We start from the raw sequence: 24,653 nt of genomic DNA on the forward strand, positions 1-24,653 counted from the left end.
AGAAAAATCACTATTTGAGTAACAAAGTAGTGGACAAATAATAGCCGTGAGCATGCCTCGCAATGAGAGAGGGGCAGTGGAGAGGGAGATACAGTGAATGGGATGACAAAAGAGGCAACAGCCTGTGGAAAAGAAAAAAAAAAAAATCAATGCACATGGACCATGTTGACTCTCACTGCAATCTGTCATTAGTTTATAAATCTGTCTGGCTCATCTGGAGCGCTCCCTTTTTGATATACTGCAAATTCACTGCTGGATACAAAAATTAAATCGGGATGTAAACAGGAAGAGAGGTGAGATCCTCAGAGAGGACAGGCTGCAGGGAAGGCGGCTCAATTTGGTTTGATATGAAGGTTTCACAATGCAATATTTTACAAGTTCATTTTAAGAAATACTATTTGAAGAAGATAAACTCCAGAGGGACTCTGCTCTCAGTTATTATCCTTCTACACTTTTTTGGGTTGTTTGTTTTACAGCAACTAATTTTTGATTTGAAACACTTTAGTTTAAATTTAATAGAGATAACTTCTACTGACATTCCAGTTTGGAAGTTCTTCTGCAGCTTCAACAATATTTAAGTAACACATTCATTTTAAATTTCATATTAAAAATAAAAATTACAGTTTATAGCTGTTCTAGCTCATCTCTGAGGGTGAACTTCAGCACAGCAAAACCTTAAATGTTTCCATTTTCTTGGTTTAGTATAGAAGCAGTGGCTGATGGGAGGGTCACGTGTTTTTCCAGGTATGTTCTCCAGGTTGGTCAAAAAATAAATATTGTGTCCTGATGACAGCACCTAGATTAAAATGAAGTGATGAAAGTTCATCCTGTGGGAACACGACTGATAATCTGAGCCCGAAGGAATCGACCTGCTGGTAACACTACAGGAATAATTAGAAAATACATGCAGCTGGATTCATCTCACAAATGTTGGAATAAACAGTCATATCGGTCCATCGGGTGTCACAGCATGGTGAAACCTGAGGGATGGATGTTGCTTTTTGTCACCAGAATCTATTAAAAAGCATATGAGAGAAACCAGAAGTAGGTGCAGAGAAGTTACTGCAATTCTTTTTGAAACAAAGTAAAAAAGAAAATGATGAAATTTAATCAGGCAAAAAGAAACTAAAACAATGAAGCAGGAATTCGGCTTTAATGCCAGCAGCGATTTCTCTGTATATACTTTATCTCTACCTGATGTTCCTCAGCCCCACCTGCATGGACCACACCACAGGCACAGGTAAGGAAGAGCAAAATTACTCCTAAAATAACAAATAAATGTAACTAAAAATCAAAATATATAACCTGGTTCCTGCTGACAAACACCTGAGATCTGGGCACATATATCATATACACTGCTCATGTGCTCCAGTCGCTCTGTGCCACACACACAATCATGCTAACCTTTTCTCAGCATCTCTGATTAGATGCTGATTTCCAGGTAACAGATATAACCACAATCACCAAGAACATTAAACTCAGTCTAATAAGTACATGGTCAAAGATCAATACATCACCTGTGATGTACAGTGAAAAGCTGGGAAAGAACTGAACTCACCATCTAAAAGACTGATATTACCATCACAGCTTACCATCACTACCATGACATCATCAATATCATTAATATCACTGAGATCTGGAAACAAGTGCAAAACCTGATTTATGGCAAACAATCAAGATTGGATTTAAATGCACAAGTGCACATGTAACTGCAGTGCAGTCAGTTAACATTCATACAAATTTCATACAAAAATCCAAACCCGACAGCCTCGTGTTGGCATGAAAAAGAAGGTCAGGTGATCACCAAAATCAGAGGGCCTCTTCCTCCGGGGATGAAGATGGTGCCACATTTTATTAATCAATATTCACTAAGTATTAGGCCAAAGTGAAGTTGCCAAAGATGTTCAGTCATAAAACTTCATATGCATTCCAGTCATTTGAAAGCAAGTCAATTGTCAACATTACAACTGGGAGCAGACAAATGATGCAAATATCACATTAGTGTGGATGGTTTACCCGCCTCAGATGGATAAAAAAAGAATCCAGTGCCTCTGGGGAAGCAATAAAGAGACATAGCCTGATAGCTTGCATTAACCTTCGAGGGAAGCTATGGAGGAGGATGAACATTGTAAACTATATGAGTCTGAGCAGAGGAACGTTAAGGGAATATGAAAGGGAGGTGGCTAAAGAAAGACGGAGTGGAATGAAATAACCTCGATTAAAGGGTGCACGTTCAGGAGCAGCAGAGGCAGCGCCACTGAAATGAGCCTATAGGCGAAGAGTGCAAAAATCATGACTTGATACATTCGGCAATGGCGCCACAAAGCACTGCACCTCCGTTAAATGGGCCTTGACTTTAATTGCGATTTGTTCCCTTCCTCATCTCCGATTTTATTGTCGGGAAGTTGTTTACTATGTCGAAAAGCCATCAGCTGTGGACTGGCCTGCGTCTCCAGCAGGACTCCTCAGCCATAACAAAACGAAGGAAAAATAAACCTTCCTGTCACCACTTGGACAATATGTTTGTCTGGAAATGAACTCTGTGTCAGATGCATGAACATAAACAGATCTGCAGCCCTTTCACAGAAACAAGTATCTGATATCAAACAGCGTAATATGAAAAGATGAAAACTGACAAAAGTGACAATTCAGCCACCAGTGCAAGACAATAAAAGAAGAACACATACAGCAACTGTCGCTCCCAACTACGTTTTCAATTTGATTTCACTTCAGGGAGAACTGCATGGTTATGTATGGTAATCTTAGTTCTATGATTGATAACACGGCCCTCTAATGTGTACTACGGCACTGAAACGCTGCATTTCATAAACTAAGTGCACTGAAGCTCTCACTATGAAAGTGGAGTAATTATCCTGCTCCACATCACAAATGGCCCATTTCACTGAGAACAGAAAAAAAATTCTGAATCAATTTAGTTACATTCAGATTTTGGCTCGATGAAAGCGACCCGCAGGCCGAGACTACGGAAAAGAACGACCTGTGAACAGAGTGCAGTCAGGTGTGGGTGGTATGTGTGATGGAAAGGAGGCGAAAAGCATTTGAACCACACACTTGACATGATTCACAATGAGAGAAAAGTGAGGCGGAAAAATCACTGCGGGCCACATTTCTGCCACCATCTGCACGGTTACAAATCATACAGTTGAAACCAGAAGTTTACATACACTGTATAAAAAGACACACATGTATGCTTTCTCACTGTCTGACATGAAATCAGAATAAACCTTTCCTGTTTTAGGTCAGTTAGGATTACCAAAATTATTTATATTTGCCAAATGGCAGAAAAATGGGAGAGAGAACTTTTTAAGGCGTTTTTTATTAGTTTCTGCAAAGTCATAAATTTACATACACTAAGATTATGATGCCTTTAAACAATTTGGGACAGCCCATATGATGATGTCATGTCTTTGGAAGCTTCTGATAGGTTTATTGGCAACATCTGAGTTAATTAGAGACACACCTGGGAATGTATTCTAAGGCACACCTGAAACACACTGCTTCTCTGTGTAACATCATGGGAAAGTCTAAAGATATCAGGAAGAGAACTGTGGACTTGCACGAGTCTGGTTCATCCTTGACTGCAATTTGCAGATGCCTGAAGGCGCCTCGTTCATCTGTACAAACAATTATACGCAAGTACAAACAAGATGGGAATGTCCAGCCATCACAGTGCTCAGGAAGGAGACGGGTTCTGTGTCCCAGAGATGAATGTGCTTTGGTCCAAAAATGTGCATATCATTGTGAAGATGCTGGCTGAAGCTGGTAAGAGAGTGTCTTTATTCAGTGTAACGAGTACTGTGTCGACATGGGCTGAAAGGCCACTCTGCCAGGAAGAAGCCATTACTCCAAAAGAAGCATAAAAAAGCCAGATTAATGTTTGCAAATGCACACAGGAACAAAAACCTTTATTTTTGGAGACGTGTCCTGTGGTCTGATGAAACTAGAACTGAACTGTTTGGCTGTAATGACATCGTTACGTTTGGAGGAAAAAGGAGACGCTTGCAAGCCTGAGAACACCATCCCAACTGTGAAACACGGGGGCGGCAGCATCATGTTGTAGGGTTGTTTTGCTGCAGGAGGGACTGGTGCACTTCACAAAATAGATGGCATCATTAGGAAAGAACATTATGTGGCAATACTGAAGCAACATCTCAAGACATCAGCGAGGAAGTTGAAGCTTGGGCTCAAATGGGTCTTCCAAATGGACCTGAAGCATACTGCCGAACTGGTTACAAAGTGGCTTAAAGGATAACAAACTCAGTGTTTTGGAGTAGCCAGCACAAATCCCTGATCTCAGTCCTATTGAAAATTTGTGGGCAAAGCTGAATAAACAGGTCGAGCAAGGCGGCCTACAATTGTGGCTCAGTTACACCAGCTCTGTCAGGAGGAAATTCCTACCACCTACTGTGAGAAGCTTGTGGAAGGATATCCAAAACATTTGACCGGAGTCATACAGTTTAAGGGCAATGGTACCAAATACTAATGAAATGTATGTAAACTTTTGACTTTGCAGACAGAAGTCAGAAATCATTATTCTGGCATTTGGCAAATATAATTTTGGTAATCCTAAATGACCTAAAACAGGAAAGTTTTATAAAAACATGCATATGTGTCTTTTTAACTTCTGGTTTCAAATGTATCTGCACCATTTCTAACTGATAATTGGTTTTTAATATTTGGTTAACGGTAAAGTTCACATATTCAGTATAAGACATGCAAATAAAATTGAACATAATATTCAAAAATGTGTTGTAAAGGAAATCTGAGGCACGGGCACACATCTCTTTGCAGCCACCCTCGACAGTCAGAAACATGGTATCAAAAAAGTATATTTTTTTTATGTCTATAGCACTTTTGCACAACAGCATTTGTCTCAATGAGCGTCACACTGTAAAGATGCTGCGGTGACTGAAACCATCAGGTGATGAACAGGAAACAGGAAGAAACCTCCATGAAGAGCAGAGATCTGATTTATCTTCAAAAAAGTCTCTGACCAAAATAACTGATTCTTCCAGTAAAAGAAATTAAAGCCCACTTTTAAAAGTATTCATTTATCAGTATTATTAGGCCCGAGCCTCCCGAAGGGATCGGCGAGGAGCCTATTGTATTCACTCGCGCAAAAAACGAAAAAGGGTCAAAGTCGAGTGCTTCGCTTCGTGCTCGACTTTGACAATGGACCCTCAAACAAGGTAGGGCAGGTTGAACGCTTCTCGAAAACGTATATATGGGGGTGAATGGAACAGCCCATAATTGAAATTGTTAGCGTCACGAGCTCGCTTACACGACGAAATTGGGTCAATGACGAGCGCAACGAGACGTTTCCGAAAACATATATATGAAGGTGACTGGAAAAGTGCATTATTGGAATCGTTGGCGTCGTTCATTATTCTTCTTCTTTATTCTTTCTGAGTAAACGATCGCAAATTTACCCCCCTAAACATTAACGAAAACTCACCAATTTTTGCATACACGCCAGGTCTGGTGAAACATTTTGTTTTTTAATGGTGCCATTAAAAAAACTAAAAAGTGACGAAACAGCGTCCCCTAGAATTCTGAAATTTTACATTCCTATGGGACGGGCAAAAAAAAAGTTGGCGATAGAACCCGAAAATTCGGGTCATTAAGATATCGTGTAAAGACCAACTAAAAATTACATTATGAACTTGCCGCCTGACAAACAGGAAGTCGGCCATCTTGGATTGAACTTTGTACTTTGCTGAGTCAGCGTTTTTGCAAACCTTGTATTTGAATCAACTTGTCCTAGGGCGTTTAACTGACTGACACCAAAATCGCTCAGGATCATCTAGACAAGCGGGCCATCAAAAGTTCTGCGGGATTTTATAGAATATTCAACGGTGTTGCCATGGCAACCCCATGAATTTGGCCTTTGTTTTTGTGTCTCGCCGCAAATTTGTTTGCGCATTCGTTCGCACAATCTTTGGCCGATCAGCCTCAAAATTTAATCACTTATGTACTTACTGAACCAGCCTGAACCCACAACTAGGTCCAGAATTTTAGTTTTTCTGAAATGCATGAAAATTTGTGTCAACATTCTTGACATCATGCTGATCAAAAAAGCCAATCACACCCATAGTCTATTTTCTAACACGTTGCCATGGCGAAGCCCAAAATGCCCCATTTTATTCTAATGGGAAAAAGTGAAATTTCTCCAATACAAAAGTTTTGCCTTAGTTTGCCCAAAATACATGAAATTTGGTTCACAGATTCTCCATGTCAACCTGATCAAAAAAGTCAATCACACCTATATCATATTTTGCACGCTGTTGCCATGACGATCCCAAAACTGCCCCATTTTATTCCTATGGGAAAAAATTTGAAATTTCTGCAATTGAAAAATTACCTTTTGGTTACTCAACAATGGATAAAAATGCATGAAATTTGGTACATGCATTCTTCACATCTCCCTGAACAAAAAACTACAGTCAGAAAAAGTGTAAGCTGTAAGATGTTGCCATGGAGATGCCCTAAATATGGCATCTTTTTCTTTGTTATAGCCAGTTCACCCATTTCAATATTTCATATGAAGAAGCTATAAAAAGGGCAAAAACAGGCATGGCTGGAAAAGATGGGTTCAAATCGGCACCAGCACCTGGGCTGCGGCCGGTGAGGGCCTATTATCGCCGCTTGCGGCTATATTGAATTAATATTCTTCAGTATCATTTCCTAGTGTCACTTCCTTACTGGAAGTCCTTTTCTGGCCACTTGCATCTGTGATGTCAGCACAGGCCTCAGACTCGCCTGAAAGCATCAACTCCTTCTGAGGAATGAAGATATGAACGTTGGTGTTTCTGCACGAAGGAAAAAGGACAAAAGCAGCGTCGGCTCTTTGCGAGCACCTGCACAGACGGCTTGCTGACACACAGCCTGAACAGGTAACACAGGTGTCATCATGCATTCACAGGGTCTGGGGTCCCGGTGCCCACTTCATTTGACTGTTTTAGATCACTAAGCTAGTAACAGTTAATCTGGGTGAGCAGCAGTGAAAAGTATGGACTTTTTAAAGATGATAAAGAGGTGAAAAGTTAAACTTGAGGCATCTGCACCATTTCTCACATGCTGAAACACTTTAATCATGAGTGAATTAACACCAACAGAGCTCAATTTAACTTCAGTAATTAGTGGAGTACACAAGCTTTCAATAGCTTGAGAAAGCATCAATAACTGCAGTGATTTATTTAAGAGTGAGCCGAGCTGGTTCACGTATAAATAACACAAGTCTGCCCACAGGATCATTAATATCAGTCCACCCTCCATTATTTTAGCAGAGTCGCGTTACTTCTAATAAACAGCACGATGAGGAAAACCCTCAAATCTCGTTAAAGGCAAATGAACTAAAATGGCACAAACGGCACATTTGGAGGGGAACGGTGAATCGATCGGTTTGCAAACATGACTCTGAGTCTGGGGTCGTCCGGGTGACACAGAGTTCCCCTTCAGCCACTTTAAACGTGCCTCCAAAGGCACCCACCTGCAGCTCCTGACACTCAATATGCTGTTAAGATGGCTAAGAGCACAGCAAAAAAATGCAGCACTCTATTCATGAGCTGTGAATGGAGAGATGAGTAGCACTTAGCAATGATGGGTGAGCTTCCCACACACACATTAAGAGCACTTGCACGCCACCTACGATCAAGTGCGCACACACATTAGCCACGGTGACAGGTATCGTCACTCCCAGGTCTCCTCGGCTCCAACTTCATTTTCTGACTTTAAAATTAAGGAACTGGCGCTCGTGCAGCCATCTTGGGAGAGAAGGAAAGCAGAGCCGTCTCCACACCTGCCTGATGATGAATCACGGGGTAGCTGAGGGCGTTCTCTTGCTGCACCAGTGAGCCCCCAGAGTACTGGGCCGCAAAGGGGTGCATGAAATAATTGAGAAATAGCAGGATGAGACAGGAAGTCGGAGAAAAAATGATGGAAAGGAAAGGAAAGAAGCACAACAGACAGAAATGGAAGGATGGAAGGGAGGAGGAGAGGAAATGAAAATCACTCACTTGGAGCAGAGCCTTCTTAATTACTCTCCCCACATCCTGCCTCCACTCGGGTATGTCGGGGTTGAACTCGTCCAGATTAGGGGAGAAAGATAAAAGTAGAGATTTGAAGAATTCTGTCGAGGAGAGTCGGGGGAGAATCAGCCATTAATTCACTCGGATCCGAAGGCATTATTCTCAGTGAGCTGTGCCAACTGTCATTTTGCTCAAGTCGAGTTTCAGGTAGTTAACACTTGATGAAAAGAAGAGGCTTTCTCATATCCCCCGCACTTCCCTTTGGCTAAATGTACCAGATGCACTTCTAGATAATTAGAAAATGTCACAGCTTTATGCCAACCCATTCTCTGGTAATAAATCATTGCATTTTACAGATACTTGCTGCTGGATCACTTCATTTTAAATGAAGACATATTCTTTAGAGGTTCCAGCAGTAATGTGATACATTTTAGTCAAGCAGGCGCTGTTTTACATCTCATACAGAGGGAAAAAAACTGTAAAATAAAAAGTATTTAACTGCCTTCCATTAAACTGCAATTATGTGCCAACAGACTCAGAGAGTTGTTAGCAGCTGCAGGAGCTCGGTGAACAAACACTGACCTTTGACTGCTACGCTCTTCGTATCCTGTAAGATGGTGTTACCGGCAGCCACCTGGACCGTTACCGTGTGCGTCCCCTCACTCGGAAACGTGTACGAGATGCTCCCATCCAATGTTATCACTGGCTGCAAGCACAGTTTGGAAGTTACAGGTAAACACAGAAATCATGCTGCAGTTTTTAAGCTCAACACTGCTGAGATCATTTTGACTGACGTGGGGCAGCAGGGCGCGATCACGTGACACAAGACAGAAGTTTGACTCCCATCTGCTTCTAATGTTTCTACTGTTTCTACTGTTACTCTTAGTTATGACGTTTTGTGACCTCTCACCTCTGTGTGTGGCACAAATATCCTCACCAGGGTAAAGCTAATCAATGATGGTGCTAACTTTGGTCCTACTTTGCCCAAAGATGCACCTCTGACAGCATCAGAAATGATTTCACTGGCAGGTGATTAATGGGCGTACGTCTCGTGTTTAGACTCTTGCAGGATGGAATCGATGCAGTAAAATAAAATATTCCAACAAAGAAGGAAATCTAGTTGAGCTGTGGCAGCAGCAGCCTCTCTGTGTGTGAGCTATTCTGCAGCTGTTACCATGACCACATCAGGGTGGATGCAGAAAAGGGATCCAGATGTGTTAGTTCGGATTCAGCAGTAACGTCACAGGACACGCTACGAGCAGCAGACTCGAGGCCCTGCACAAGTTCATTACATCCATGATAATCCGGCCATTAAAAGTGACACAAATGTGACTGAGGCATCTTTAAGCTCAGCGTTAACCTAACCCTGCTATAAGCACAACAGCACTGCTCTAACATTTGCTTCACAGCTGTGTGAACCATCAAAGCAAAGCAGCTCCCTCCAGAGCACAACAGAAAGGATCATCAAGTCCCTGAATTCAGCCTCGAGGGAACCTTGTATATTTTGTCTGTGCCAAAATGTGCCAATATTACAAATATACTCATAACTCGAAACGTCGGCCTGCTGGCACTGCTAAGCACGGGTTAATAAAGTCACAGTGAAATGAACCCAGTCTTCATGATTCAGGCCTAAAATTATTCAAGACCTTAAAATCAAAACTGTCTCAAAGTGGTGACAGAGCAAAGTCAGGAAGATCCCCTGGTGTGTTTAGGAATACCTGCACCATAAACTGATAAATTATCAGAACACTAACCAGGCAGAAAGTCAAAGCATCATCAGTATTGGTACCACCTTTGAGTACTTTCAGGATGAGGAGACATGCTCTCTAATTTTTGTGGCAGATCTGTTTTGTTCATAAAAATTTCTCAGGCACAGACAAAAGCATTTATTGATGAGTGTGATCTAACAGCAGCATTTACCATCCAGCTTTAAAACATAACTAAAATCTAAACTGCAGGCGTGTGAATTACTGAGTCGTGTGTGGCAGTCATTACCTCAGTATTGTTTCCCAGCCACCAGAAGTAGGTGACTGTGCGTGAGTGGCTCGGTAAGACCACCGCTGTGATGTTCACTTCTTTGTTTCTGATGACCACAAAGGGAGCGAGAAGTTGGACATGCTCCACTGGACCTGAGAAAGAAGCAGGACAGACAAGGGGGGGGGGGGGGGGGGGGGGGTGGGGGGTGATGTTCTCAGTATCTGAGGTGAATACACACTTAAACAGTGTGAATCTGAGTACTTCTCTGTTTCTCAGTCCACATGCCCACTGCATTCTGGGTAAGGACAGCCCCCCCCCCCCCCCCCCCCCCCCCCCCCCCCCCCCCCCCCCCCCACACACACACACACACACACACACAAAGCCCCAATCCTCTGAGCAGAATAAGTGGGATAAGAAAAATGGATGAATGCAAACATTGTGAAAACAAATATCAGCTGAACTCATAGAGAGGAAGTCTCCAGGTGCAGCCGAGGCTGCATTACTGCGACGTGATGGATGGAAATGCTTTCAAAATTCAAGACTGTTACACCTCTTACTCCATAAACATGTTGGTGCAACTTCATGAAGTATTACTGTGATAGTTTATCAGCACAATTAAACAGCTGGAGACTTTTTATGTCACTTGACTGCAAAAATAAACTGTCACTCAATGCAAAATCAAATGATGTAACAGCCGTGCAGCTTATTGTTAATTCTATACTGCAATAATTGCAAAGCAAGTCAAACACACCTTAGCCAATTAGGCAGTGTGAGCCTGCACTGAGACCGCCTAATAGGTGAGACATATATGGCAGCCTGTTATTACAGCGTGCACGCTGTGATGGCAGAAGATGAAACGCTGCATGTTTGTGTGATCTTGTTCTCATTCATATTCATCTTTATTTTGTATCCGCTGAGTTGTGACAGTACGTTTCTTAACAATAACTATGACAGTAAGTTCGGTGTGTGTTTGTTTGAAATTATTTCCCCTTTTCTTGGAGAAAATCATCAGGAATGGATGAGCTTCCTTCCTGCCCGCTGTGCTGTGTTTTTAAACAGCTGACAGATGTAACTGCTCTCTCTGTGGCAAAACAAGGTTTTTAAATAGAGTTTCCATTTCTGCACATCACCGTTACATAAACTGATGAGTTGAATTAAACTATTTTTTGGTTCTTTATTATTTCCACACCATAAAAATCCACTTTCTGCGCTTCTTTAAACCCCCAACAGATAATTCAGTTTTATTCATGGAGAACATCTCACAGTGCTTTATACTGTATGAAGGGTCATATGGGCAGCCAGAACTCTAATGATCCAGAGATGCCCTCTGAGATAACACTCATTTATATTTATATCAGAAATTATGTTCACTGGGAATTATTCTAGTGAAGGTGCTGGAAAAACTATGGATTTGGTTAAATAATGAAAAGTATTCCTTTAGTTTAGTTTCCTTTATTTAACAGGCAGCATCCAGTTTCTGGGTCTGATCCAGAAAGCAGGTTAAACCGACTAATGCTGCCATCATGGTTCACGTGTTGGTCACTGCTCATATGAACTGCTGCATCAGCACAGTAAGCATTTATGGAGCTGCAGTCTCCCTCTGATTGACAGATCAGTAAAGATCTGATGTTGGTGCGGAGCAGGAAGAAGTGGAGCCCGATAACAAAACGACTGCTGAGGTTTTTCTGCACAACGTCTCGTTTTATCCAGTTATCGTCCTCCTGCACTCGTGTAAATGCTTGTAGAAATCGGCCTGCCTGCACACTTGAACCTGCAGCCCGGCTGAGTGAGCCGAGCTGCCGAAGCTGGGAGGTGCACGACAAACTGAACTCTGAGCCATTTCTTCATTAGCTTAAAAAAGTTTGAGATATGTGGCGTGAGTTGGAGGATGTAACAAATTTAAGCTGCGTTTACACACATTACAACAAACTGCAGGACTGTGAGACACGCTCACCGAGTAATTCAGACAGTCGTGATTTTTTTTCTCCCAAGTTTGCAGCTGAGCTAAAAATATGAATGCGTATAAATATGGAGCCTTTATTTTGAAACACAGGAGTGGAGAAAGGACAGTAAATAAGGTAACACTATAGATTTTTTTTAGTGTAGTCACTTAGTACTCATTTATCTGACATGAATTTTCCCTGAAAGAATATATTTATTCGTGTGTAACCTGATAGGAGCAGGCGACAGCTGCTGTCTGCGAAAATATGGATAACTCATATAGCAGGTAAATGGATAGTTCACCTATTTTTAGCACGCATGTATTGTTATTGTTTGACGGCAGAGCGAACCTCTTCACTCTGTTACTGCTGCTGATAACAAGCAATAAAGTCCCAAAACGTTGACACCATCACGGATTTTTTGACATGATACCTTGTGGGTAATACTGCAAACCTCCCCACTAAGAGCGTAATAGGACCTGACAGGGGTCTGGGAGGCTTTCCACTAATCACAGAGATGAAGTTTCCTGCCACGGACAGATGTAAGACACGACATTCATGGAAAAACTCCAACGAAGAGGTTCGTGTAGTTCTCGTCTCACCAAAGCTTCTGTTAGCGCTTATCCTCTTTAACCAGGACTAATCTTTATCCCCAACTTGAGATGTTCAGAGTGTGTGTGTGTGTGTGTGTGTGTGTGTGTGTGTGTGTGTGTGTGTGTGTGTGTGTGTGTGTGTGTGTGTGTGTGTGTGTGAATTGTTTGGTATTAAATATGCTCAGCTGAGAAATCATTGTAGTTTCTGACATTTCTTCCTGAAAACATCACCTACACTGTCAGAAACGTATAAATACACATCAGGCCGCCAAGAGGTTAAATTAAAATTGATTGAACAAATGAGCAAACATAACTACCAGGACGCAGAGACAATTCAACACTTACAGAAAGCAGCTTGAATAATTTCCATGGAAAGTTAAAATGATAGCGTTTTGCTGCAGTCTGAATGGAGCTGGAAGGCATGACGATCCAGTAATTTGTTGTTTGTGCTGCTGTGTAAAACCTGCTCCACTTTAAAACCAATCCATTGTTGTGAAGCTGTATCCTCAAATAACTGGCGATTAGCTGCAGTGGCCTTAAAGGCCCACTTCTCACTTTGTTTCCCCCCACAGTAAAACCTTGCATAAGCAAGTTTATCATGACCTTTTTCCCAAAAGTTGTTTATCACAGCTGCTGTATTACATAATCCTGCATAGGTCAGTACAGTTCACTTCAAATGAGTTTAGCATGGATCAACAGTGTGGCTGCCATTCAGGTGAATATATTTTAGCACCTGGAGCTACATATCATGAAATATACATCTGTAAGTTTACTGCTGGGGGTAAAATGTGCAGTGTGAATTTAATGCTTTTTATTGTTTCCAAATGGACTTTATCTGCCCATCCATCCATTATCCATCCATCATTCATCCATCCATCCATCCATCATCCATCCATCCATCCATCCATCCATCATCCATCCATCATCCATCCATCATCCATCCATCCATCATCCATCATCCATCCATCATCCATCCATCCATCCATCCATCATCCATCCATCCATCCATCCATCCATCCTCCATCCATCATCCATCCATCATCCATCCATCCATCCTCCATCCATCATCCATCCATCCATCATCCATCCATCCATCCATCCATCCATCCATCATCCATCATCCATCCATCCATCCATCCATCATCCATCATCCATCCATCCATCCAGCCACTGCATATGAAGACAAGTAGCAGTGGGTCAGATTTTCCACAGACAGCATGTGTCAGTGTTTCTCTGCTTCCCATTATAAACCATGAGAAACATGAATTATCAGCTGTTTAGAAATTAAACCTGCTAATCATTAACATCGACCAACAGCAGACTCCAATACAAATAAAAACAAACACTTTTGTATCTTCAGGAAGTTTTCTGGTAGTTATGTTATCTAGCAAAGCTAACGTTTAGATTACTGTAAATGTTTGTGGTTTGATGATATCCTGAGTGTTTATATGGACTTCATCACTTCTTCTTTCAGCTGCTCCCTCTACGCATCGCTATAGCGAATCATCTGCCTCCATCTCCCCCTATCCCAGCATCTTCTGTCACACCAGCCCTCTGCATGTCCTCCTTCACTACATCCATGAACCCTCTCTGAGGTCTTCCTCTTTTCCTCCGCCCTCCCTCCACTGCAAATGTCCAAACTGTCTCAGCCTTGTTTCTCTAACTTTGTCTCCAAACTGCTCTTCCTGAGCCGTCCCTCTGATGGACTCATTTCTGATCTTGTCCATCTTGCTCACGCCCAGTGAAGATCTGAACATCTTCAGCTCTGCCTCCTGTCTCTTCATCAGCGCCACCGTCTCCAAACATCCATCACAGCAGGTCTCACTGCCATCTTTAAACCTGCTCTCCTTCAGTCACAGATCACCCCTGACACCCATCTCCACCCGCTCCACCCTGCCTGCACTCTCTCCTTCACTGTTCATTGCTTTGGATGGTTGACTCCAGGTATTTAAACTCATCTACCTTCACTCTCTCTGCTCCTTGCAGCTTCACTGTTACACCTGCCTCCCTCTCATTCACACATGTATTCTGTCTCACTTCTACTGACTTTCATTCCTCTTCTCTCCAGAGCATACCTCCACCTCTCCAGGCTCTCCTCCACCTGCTCCCTGCTCTCACTACAGATCATCTGCAAACATCAGAGTCCACAGAGACTCCTGTTGACCTCATCTGTCAGCCTGTCCATCACCACTGCAAACAAGAAGGGGCTCAGAGCAGATCCCTGATGTAATCCCACCCCCACCTTGAACCCGGCTCTCACTCCTCCTACTCCTCCCCACTGTCTCTCTGTCCTCACACATGTCCTGCACCACCCTCACATACTTCTCTGCCACTCCTGACTTCCTCATGCAGTACCACAGGTCCTCTCTCAGCACCCAATCAGCTGCTTCCTCTGGATCCACAAAGTGCACCTCCTTCTGATCTTCTCCATCAACACTCTCAAAGCGAACACCACATCTGTTTTGGCATGAAGCTGTACAACTTCAACGACTCTTTCTCACATCTTCATGGTGTGGCTCTTCAGCTTTAACCCTCTGTAGCTTCTGCAGCTCCGTTCCTCAGGTATCCTCTCACTCTGCAAGCTTGTGTTGGGTGACCTCACAGAGGCAGATCATCCAAGAAATCCATGTTTCAGTTTTGGTGGGTGAAATTTGAATATTTTATTAATCTGTTACCTCGTGTGCTTTGTGCTAAAGCAGCAACTTAGCAGTTCAAACTCTCATCTAAATATGGTCACCTCTGCTTTAGAAATAATACAGGAGAAATGAGATTTTATAACATCACTGTTGCTACATTATATACAGTCTGTGATCTTAATATGCTGCATACAGATAGGAAATCCTGTTATTAACTGATGCTTATTTTATAGTGTTTACAAGTACTAGTGTCATATACACTTCATAGACACTCCTGCCTTCAGCAGTGATGCTTTGTGGCCTGAAAAGCAAACACTGGATAATAAAAGTCTGAACACTGTCACTAAGCTGACCGCGTCGTCCTCTGTGTACAAACTAAAAGGCGACGGCATCGACACTGTGGTCTCTTATGCAGCAGAACAGAGACAGAGCAGCGACACTCGTTTCCGTGGAGGAGTCTGAAGTGTAAAGCTGGACACTCACAGGTGACGTGCAGGTAGAGTGTCGTGGTGTCGTAGCCGAGCGTGTTCTCTGCGAATGCTGTGACCCGGAATATTCCTGCAGTCTTGTAGACGTGTTTGATCCCGTCCTCGGTCCAGCTCAGATTGGAGTATGAAACGGCCGTCCCGTCACCAAAATCCAGCTGGATGTTAGTCCGCAGCGAGTCGCCCTGAAACACAGCACAGCGGGCTTTCATCAGGATGGAGACAAATACTGGAATTCATGGTGTGGCTGTTTTAAAGCAGACAGCTGCACTACAGAGAGGAAAAACAGCAGCCGAGACAATGTGGGCTGAAACACGGGCAGCAGATATGAGTGAAGCATAAATGCTCTCTATGCAGAACCTTTGTAGGTAAATTTGAATATAGACTGAACACAAATCAAAAAAGTAACACCGAGCCTACTGCTGTTATTTTAAAAATACAAAGACACCAGTTACACATAAAAGCTACTTTCAGCTGCTCCCTTGTCACAGAAGGTTGCCACAGTGGGTAGCTCTGCATATTTGATGTGGCAGATTTTAACATGGACGCCCCTCTGAACACAACCCTCAACGGATTTGTGTCTCCTCCCAGGATCAAGCTAGCCAGGATCAAGCTAGCGGACTCTTCGCTGGTTAGGTAAATACGTAAACCACATAATCACAGGCTTTAAATATGAGTTAATTAAAACAATGGCATCTTAATCCATACTTCAAACTTAAAGTGTGTGAGCAGACTGAAAGACGCTCTTCCTTCAGTCCTGCAGCAGCATGGTGCAAAGTGCTAAGAGAGATTGTTACTGTACTGTGTTATTAGTTTCACAAAGTATCAGCAGGTGACATCAGCACTTTAACACACACCAATCACATCGGCTTCAGCAGGCCGTGAGTCAGGAGAGTCTGCTTCCCTGAGAAGAAGGCTGGCATGGGGCATAATCATAGGAAGCCAAATATAGCTCATTAATCTAAAGCACTTCAAACATGCTTGAGAGGGCAGACTCAAATTTGAAGGGGCTTAAATTTCTGTCTCTCCTGAAAGAACTTGTTTTTTGGTGAAACCTAGTTCAGAAACGTGAAACAGGAATTTATTGCTCTTTCTGGTCTTTACACTACAAGCTCCATTTACAGATGTACTCAGTCTCTTTATTCCATGACAGCTACCTCACATCGATGGCCTATTTACAATCTCCAGCTAAACTACTCTGCATGTCTTTGGACAACCTGGAGGAACCCCATGCAACCACAGGGAGAACAGGCAAAGAGCCAGGGTTCGAACCAGCAGCCTTCTTGGTGTGAGACAACAGTGCTGACTGCCATTAGGATATACTCTGTATAAATAAAGCTCCAGCCTACATCCTTTTGGTCAGTTTGTTTTCTTTCCATTTAATTTCTTTGCCGTCATTTATTTTGTCTGCATTTCTAATAATTTGTTAACAACCCAAATGAAGACGTAACCTGTATCACGACTAACTGCTTTCTATGCTGCCACAGACAGACCCAATGAAATGTATGAAATGTTGTATGCTGTAATGTTTCTGCTCTGCGTTTTCTGGCACCAAGACATCAGCAGCAGATCCTGTGAAATCTCACAGATCAAGCTGACCAGCTGCAGTCCTTAAGCCATGCCACCTCAGAGATGCTCCCACCAGGCTGTCTGCCAATGACGATCTGGCCGTTGTCAAAGTTGCTCTGGTCTTTACATCTTTCTCTCCCACAGACACGACGACTGTGAGGACCGACCCAACAGCCAATATTTAGCAAACTTTGATGTCAGTCGGAGCTTCAGGCTGTAATCAAATTAAATCTTGACCTTCATGAAGAGCCGTTTCAGACGTGTTGAGAACTCGCAGCCTTTTTCTGGCTCCTTCCACGTACACGTGTACATCCAGGTCATGAACTGCTGCCTGAGCGATGAAATATGAACGTTTAAACACCAGCTTCCATTTCCATGAACTTGACCACCTCCAGCTAAATACTCGAAACTGATTCACTGAGTCACAAGCTCAGTCAGAAAGTCTGCTGTGATTCGTGCTCTCAGCTCACAGAGATGGAAGATCATTTTCAGTCAGTAGGCCTGTTCTTAACTTGAACTTTAACCCTTCACAGATACAGCTCAGTGAAAGACCACAGAAAGTGAAGTCGGTATCAAAGTTAGAAAGTCGCTCACTTTTGCACCGCTGATACAAAACAGATGAACTGATCTCATAGGATAGAAAAAGGACATGAAAACCACCACGACTGTTCTTCACTTATATAATAGTGTAATTTTCTTAGTCTTTGCAAATGTATATTTTCAAGTACTACATCTAATGAGTCTGATAATTACAGATGTTTGTTGAATCAGAGCACTGATATTTACTCCCTGTCACTGCTTTCTGAACTTTTCTGCCTAATTTAGTAGAAAAAGTCTTAAATCAGTATTAAATTAATACTTTTTATTTTGCTCAAATCTAGCAGATAAAGAATTAGTTTAGAAAACACACTCTATTAAAGGCTGGAAAAAAAATCATCCGCGTTCTCTTCGAGGCGTCTTTGCAGACGGATGATTGGTTGCAAGTTAATCCATGAGTGAAATAACGTCAGTTAAATTTATTAATATTGGATTTTATAAAATATTTTCAGAGCTTTGTAGCGCGTGCAACAACAGAGGGGAAAAATGAATTTTGCATGCATTTGTGTGAATATCCCGTCCCATGCTTCCGCCGCCTGCACGCGCTCCTCTGGGAATCACATCTGGCACCGTCGGCAGATAAACACACAGCGCGAGTGCTGGTGGCTCCAGCTGCCACGGCGAGCTGCACTCATCCTCTCAGGCCTGTGAAGTCAAACTCCCAGCCTCCCCTTGGCACGCTGTAGCACAGTGCAACTGGGATCTTCATTTGTAACACCACATTAGCATGCCGGCTCTGCCAAAACTCACATTAGAAAAAAAATCTATTGTTCTCTTTCCTGCTCTTTTGCTCCTTCCACCCCTCGCTGCCATCGCTTCTTTGTGTGGAAGTTCGGTGGGCTTCTGGGGATTTCTCATGTCACTGTCTGGAAAACGATATCTGTGATAAGTGGCTGGAGAGAATAGAGAAAAGCTAAGAACAGGGTTTGACAGCGTGGGTATTGTTAAGAAGTGTAATGAGCTGGCGTGCAAACAAGACTCTGGCTTTGGTGGTGCTGATGTCACTCAGCGCTTCTCAGCGTCCGCTGGCCCCTCTGTTCACGCTCGCTGAATCAGCCACGGCGGGATTCGCTAATCTGCACGAGAGCGATGCTGACCGTCTCTCTAAATGTCACTCTTTGTGTTCGTGTATCTCCCAGGTTGAGCAAACCCAAACACAACATGGCCGGAACCTTGAGACTGTGGGTTTGCAATGGAAGCAGTGCTGTGCGTGTGTGTGTGTGTGTGTGTGTGTGTGTGTGTGTGTGTGTGTGTGTGTCAGACCTGAAACTACAGCATCAACGTGATCGGCGACAAAAGACGCCGCGGCCGAGAATCGCTCTGGAACATCGCCAAGGTTACAGACAGCAGACTGTTGACGGGCGACGTTGACTGTAATGATAAGACTGGACCCACTGTAACACTGAGCACAGCTGCAGGACACGTGAAAGCAGCGACAGCATCACCAAAGCTTCCTTTTCCAACAGGAAGAACTGAATTGGTTTAATTATGTTCATTAAATCTATTCGTCATATCGGATATTGAATCGTATTCTTAAGAAAATGGATAAAGTTTACACAGAATTGGTTGGTCCTGCCATGAAAGCATACTGTAAATACTGTAACATCAGCCACTGTTACCACTGCCACACGTTCACTGTCACCGCCTCAGATGTTAGGGTGAAACTGAGGGACACTGCTCACTGATTGGCTAACAACGTGTCAGTCATGGTTATAATTTCCTTTTTGACTCTATTGAAGACCAAAATTTAGAAAATGTGCTCGATGTTAATCTAGGACTAAAGGGAGGGTGTCAATAAACTCCACTCTTACCAAGCACGTGCTAATTGGGAACGATGTGACTGTCGGCGGCCCCCTTCCTAATTATCCTCAGAATAAAGCACTTTGAGATGATTGCTGTTGTCAGCTGGTACTTTATAAATAAAACTGAGGTAAGTTGACAGTTGAACACAGCGAAGACCAAACAGCATCATCACAGTAACGTGGTGAGAATGTGGTTCCAAAAAGATTCAGGTGAACTTTATTTTGGCCCTGAAATGCCAACTGAAAATGCTGCTGCTAATAAACGCAGCTGCTGCCTGTGAACTATGCAGGAAGCAATCTTATAATCACTCTGTATAGGTGACGTTAATGGAAATCATTTGGTAATAATGGTAATGCATAACCTGCACTCAGCATGGGGTTGCAGAAACTGCTAATAATGTGAATGATCTGTTATTCCTCCGTGAACACTCAGACTGATGGGATATTATGCAGCCTGGGTTTGTTTGTAAGAGCTCCGTCTGAATATGAACAAGAACGATTCGTCATCGTCTTCTCTTAGTCTGAATTCAATTAACTACACACAAGATTTGCAGACAGCAAAGTGTGCTTTGTGGCTTTTTTGTGTGTAAAGCATTATTTATTTTACTTTAGGGGGAAGCAGCTTAAATTAAGAGCAGCTGTTTGCTAAAACAACAACTTGTTCTGCTGCCCCCAGGTGGCCACAAAGGCCAACTTAGACCAAACCAAACAAAAGCAATGGATGCAGCTTTAATTACCACATTTTACACTTATTAACACAAATGTAATTCCTTAAAATAATTTGTACCTAAAAGAAATGGATATTTGCCAAGTAAGGAATAATCAATTCACAGATAAATAAATAATACAAATAGAATATTTTTTGATAGTATAGCTAAACAAGTCAGGACGAGCACTCCTAATGTTGTGACTACACAGAGCTTCAGAATGAGCACTGTAGTTAATATTTTAGCTGGGAATCCTCAGTAGTCGTGGCTGTCATGTTCGATATTCACAGTGTTTGTTGGCAGGAGATTCATCTGGCTTTTCCACTGGGGCAGAAATGGATTTCGCAAAAAGATAACATGAGCGAGAACAACTGTAGAACATTTTCTCCCAAATGTGACACGATTGTGAAACAGAGAAGTGGCTGATAAAAATTCACACTGACAAAACAAGTGTTAGGCAGATCACAGGGAGATTATATTAACCCAGAAGGGGAAACAGCGTGATCACTGAACGACACTTTCTGTGATGCAGTGATGGATGCATCAGTGCAGCAACGAAGGACAAGATGAACATTTTACATGAAGCTGACACTGAGTGAGAAAATCTAAAGTTACAAATAGATTCCTTCACGTTTTTATACCTTATGGGGACAATTAGAAAGATGCAAGAGGAAACAGTGGCTCTCTAACACGCCGTGAACAAACTCTGCTCTCTAACTTTAGCACAGAGCTGCAAAGCTCGGGTCGCTTCAGCTTTGCCAGCAAAACCGAAGCCAAATCTGATTCCTGACAGCAATGAACCAAGAGGGATGCAGTCGCTGCTCACTGTGTGCCAGCATCTGATATAATGTCACACTGACGTTTGAAAACAACCACAATCCAAAACTGTAAATAAAAATGAATGCAGTGATTTCCAGATCTCACAAATCCACATTTAATTCACAACATAACATAGAAAACCTATCATGTTTAAACTGAGGCGTTTCACTATTTCATGAAAAACAGGAACTCTCAGAAGTCTCAAAAAATTGTGAGTGTTGGGTCAACAAAAGGATTTAAAGTAAGTGATACTAAAAAGAAACAGCTGCAGGGACATTTTACAACTGATCAGGTTAATCAGAAACATGCCTGGGCATAAAGAGAACATCTTTGAGAGCTTCTCTGAAGTAAACATGAGCGGTGGGTGCAAAAAACTGCATCTAAAATTTATGGAAGAATTTCAGAATAATGCTCCTCAACATAAAATTGTGACAAGTTTGGAAATCTCATCATCTATAGTACGAAATATCGTCAAAGATTCAGAGAATCTGGAGAAATCTCAATACTGGATGCCGTGATCTTCCAGCTCCATTTACAAATGCAGGTTAAAGCTCTAACATGCAGAGACATGTGATCAGAAACACCAACATCTTCTCTGGTCACACAAATCAAAATCTGAAATTCAGTCTGGAAAACATGGTTGCTGCATCCTCCAGACTAAAGAGGAAGAGGAGGAGCATCCTGCTCAGTTCAAAGCCTGCATCTCTGATGGTACAGGGCTGCATCTGTGCCTGCACATCTGGAAAGGCTCCATCAATGCTGAAAGGCATCTGCAGGTTTTAGAGAAACACGTGCCCCCATCTAAACAATGTCTTTCTGAGGGGAGGCCTTCATATTTCAGCTCAACAACGCTAAACATTCTATAATCTTATTTATATCCTGATCATAATTTTGCTCCACTACTAACTAACACTGTGGGTCACTCTGCATTAAAACTAATCAGTTCATTACGGTCTTCATTTATTTTATTTGTTGTCCATAAACGCAGTTTGTTTAGTTATTCAGACGGAACGCTCAGCGCTGGATTCAGGGAATCCTAGAGGACAGAGAGAAGCAGGCTGCCTCTGCAGCGTCTCGGTAAAATATTCAGTGAGAAAACTCTCCTGTTTTTCCTTAATTAAGACGTTTTCGTAGATCTACAGCGCTGTTGTGATGTGCACGCTCTGCTTTGTACCTGCTGCACCCCCTGCATGTGGTAGGTGCTGTCAGATCATAAACCCTGCACTCAGTGTCAGCAACAGCCTTGGCAACATGGTTATGTTTGTGCCATACATAACATGCTGTTAGTGACATATAATTACAAAGATTATCTGCAGCACAAGTGTGAGCTTATTTTAGCTCACTGAACACAGCATTCACATGAAGACATGAACCGTATTGTTTTTGGCATTTACATATTTAAACAGGGGTCACCAAGGATTCACCAACATCTGACATCTTATCCTTCATAACTCTCTTCCTGATATGCACCGATGCACACATTGACCTCACGGAGAGGAACGTCTGAGGTCTGGTTGGACACGAACCAAATCTGAATCAATCCTTCATGAATTGTTGGAGATTTGGTTGATATCATTTTGGACCAAACCACTCTGCTAACAGCTTAATGATCAACGAGTGATTTCCATGTGTGGACATATTTATTGTGCTGTAGAAAAGGCTCCCTAAACAATGCAAAACCAGTAGTGATGCAGATCTCATCATCCCCCAGAAAGATCGTGTTGATTTTGTTCCTTCTAACCCTATTTTTAAATATGGCTATGAGCCACAGGATCTTCTCCCATTTAATATTTTATGCCATTTGCTCTTCCTAAGAAATACAGCCATTGCAAGCTTCATGAATATAAATTAAACTTTGAATTCATCTTGAGAATTTTCTCAAATAGGGCTGATGCCACAAGGATTCTCTACCCCTCCCTCCTCTTCTTTTATCGCATCGTTCTGCCACCCACGTCCCTTCCTCCGTCCCCCTCCTCTTTCCATCAGAGAAATCCACTCTTTATGAAAGAAAACAGGCCCCGATTCCTCAACTCATCACACAGTAATATGACAACTGGGCCTGGCCCCCGGGGGACACACACTTACCTTGAGCTGTTCCTGCTGTGGCAGGAAAACACTCCTGTTGCTAACGCCCTAAAGCCTGCAGTTATTACCAACAGACCACATTCTGCCTAAGAAACATGCGAGGCAGTTTCCTAGTGACCGAGCAGCGTGGCGGGCCTGGCTCTGAGCACAACAGCTCTCGCTCGCTAACAGGGTCTCCGGTGAGGTCTTTTATTTCTGCCTCTGGCTCAGAACTCTTGCACTGTGCGGGTGGTTTGGAGGGATTTGACTCTATTAAACTTTGGAGTGTTTAGAATGCAGTTATATTCCTAGAAAGTACTTCAGCATTTGCGCTTCAGATTTCAGTACTCCATAACCTACAACCATGTACAAACTGAACAAACCGGCCTACAGCACATTTGGTGCCATTCCTTGTTAATAAGTAACAAAAACATTAACCTTTATTTTACACGTATGTGTCCTGACATCACAGAACATATTTTGGACATAAGCTTTAAATGGCAACACAAAAAATGACCGAAACATCCAGATGCTCGTATCTACGATCCTTTTGACCATTCAGCATGATTTAATAATTAATAATAAAACTGGAATAACTGTGTGTCATCAAAGTGACGATGATGAAATGTGCCCTGTTTTCAGATTATCTGTGTAGAAGCCACAAATAAACTTTAAACCCAGTATTTTGCCCTGAGGGACTCGGCAGTATGGTTCACAATTTGGCTCGTTTCTGTTTGTGGCTTCAGGTTTGTAAGTGTTGTTAGACGTTAAACAGAGAAACACTGCCTGTACCTCTGCAGCTGTAGTGAAGCCGACTGAACGCACAACTGAAGGCTCTGTGTGTGCGATGTAAAAGAGCGTTGTCTCTGGAGCTTGAAAAAGGCGACTGGACTTCTTTTTGTTTCTTGAAGACGTTTCACCTCTCATCCGAAAGGCTTCTTCAGTTCTCAACCAAATGGTGGAGAGACCCAGGTATTTAAACCCCTGTGGGCGTAGTCCCCTGGAGGTGGTTATGACCCTCTATTGATCATGTGCGTGAACACATGTGCCCAGGTGTGAAGGGGGCGTGGGTCATATTTAATCAGTGGTTTCAGTTGAAACCAATTTAGGACTCCGCTCCATTGTTTCCTGTGGCCTATTGAGGTCACTGGAACAAAGGTGTGAATGGGGGTTGAGACGTCTGGGAAGGGAGCTCAGGACAGCACTGTAAGCGGGGGAAAGTTGGTGACGTAATCCACCTCCTCTGTTCAATGATGGTTGTTCACAGTGGACATAGATGGCTTCTTTCACTCCTCTTTCAAACCATCTGTTTTCCCTGTCCAAAATGTGAACATTGGCACATGTGTTCACGCACATGATCAATAGAGGGTCATAACCACCTCCAGGGGACTACGCCCACAGGGGTTTAAATACCTG

The 24,653-nt window shown here is 42.7% G+C and overlaps 1 protein-coding gene across 2 annotated transcripts in view; it reads right to left on the minus strand.

Moving 5' to 3' along the window:
• Nucleotides 1-24,653, minus strand: part of sorcs3a (sortilin related VPS10 domain containing receptor 3a) — a 232,051-nt gene that overhangs the window by 11,520 nt on the left and 195,878 nt on the right. For both annotated transcript variants that reach the window (XM_030730511.1, XM_030730512.1), the window contains exons 19-22: nt 15,678-15,864; nt 10,044-10,177; nt 8,631-8,754; nt 8,037-8,149 (exon numbers count right to left, since the gene is read on the minus strand). In XM_030730511.1, coding sequence (XP_030586371.1) covers nt 8,037-8,149; nt 8,631-8,754; nt 10,044-10,177; nt 15,678-15,864 — 558 coding nt within the window. The remainder of the gene's footprint in view (nt 1-8,036; nt 8,150-8,630; nt 8,755-10,043; nt 10,178-15,677; nt 15,865-24,653) is intronic.

The sequence above is a fragment of the Archocentrus centrarchus genome, chromosome 1 (assembly GCF_007364275.1).
Source record: "Archocentrus centrarchus isolate MPI-CPG fArcCen1 chromosome 1, fArcCen1, whole genome shotgun sequence".
In the NCBI taxonomy this organism is placed as follows: domain Eukaryota; kingdom Metazoa; phylum Chordata; class Actinopteri; order Cichliformes; family Cichlidae; genus Archocentrus; species Archocentrus centrarchus.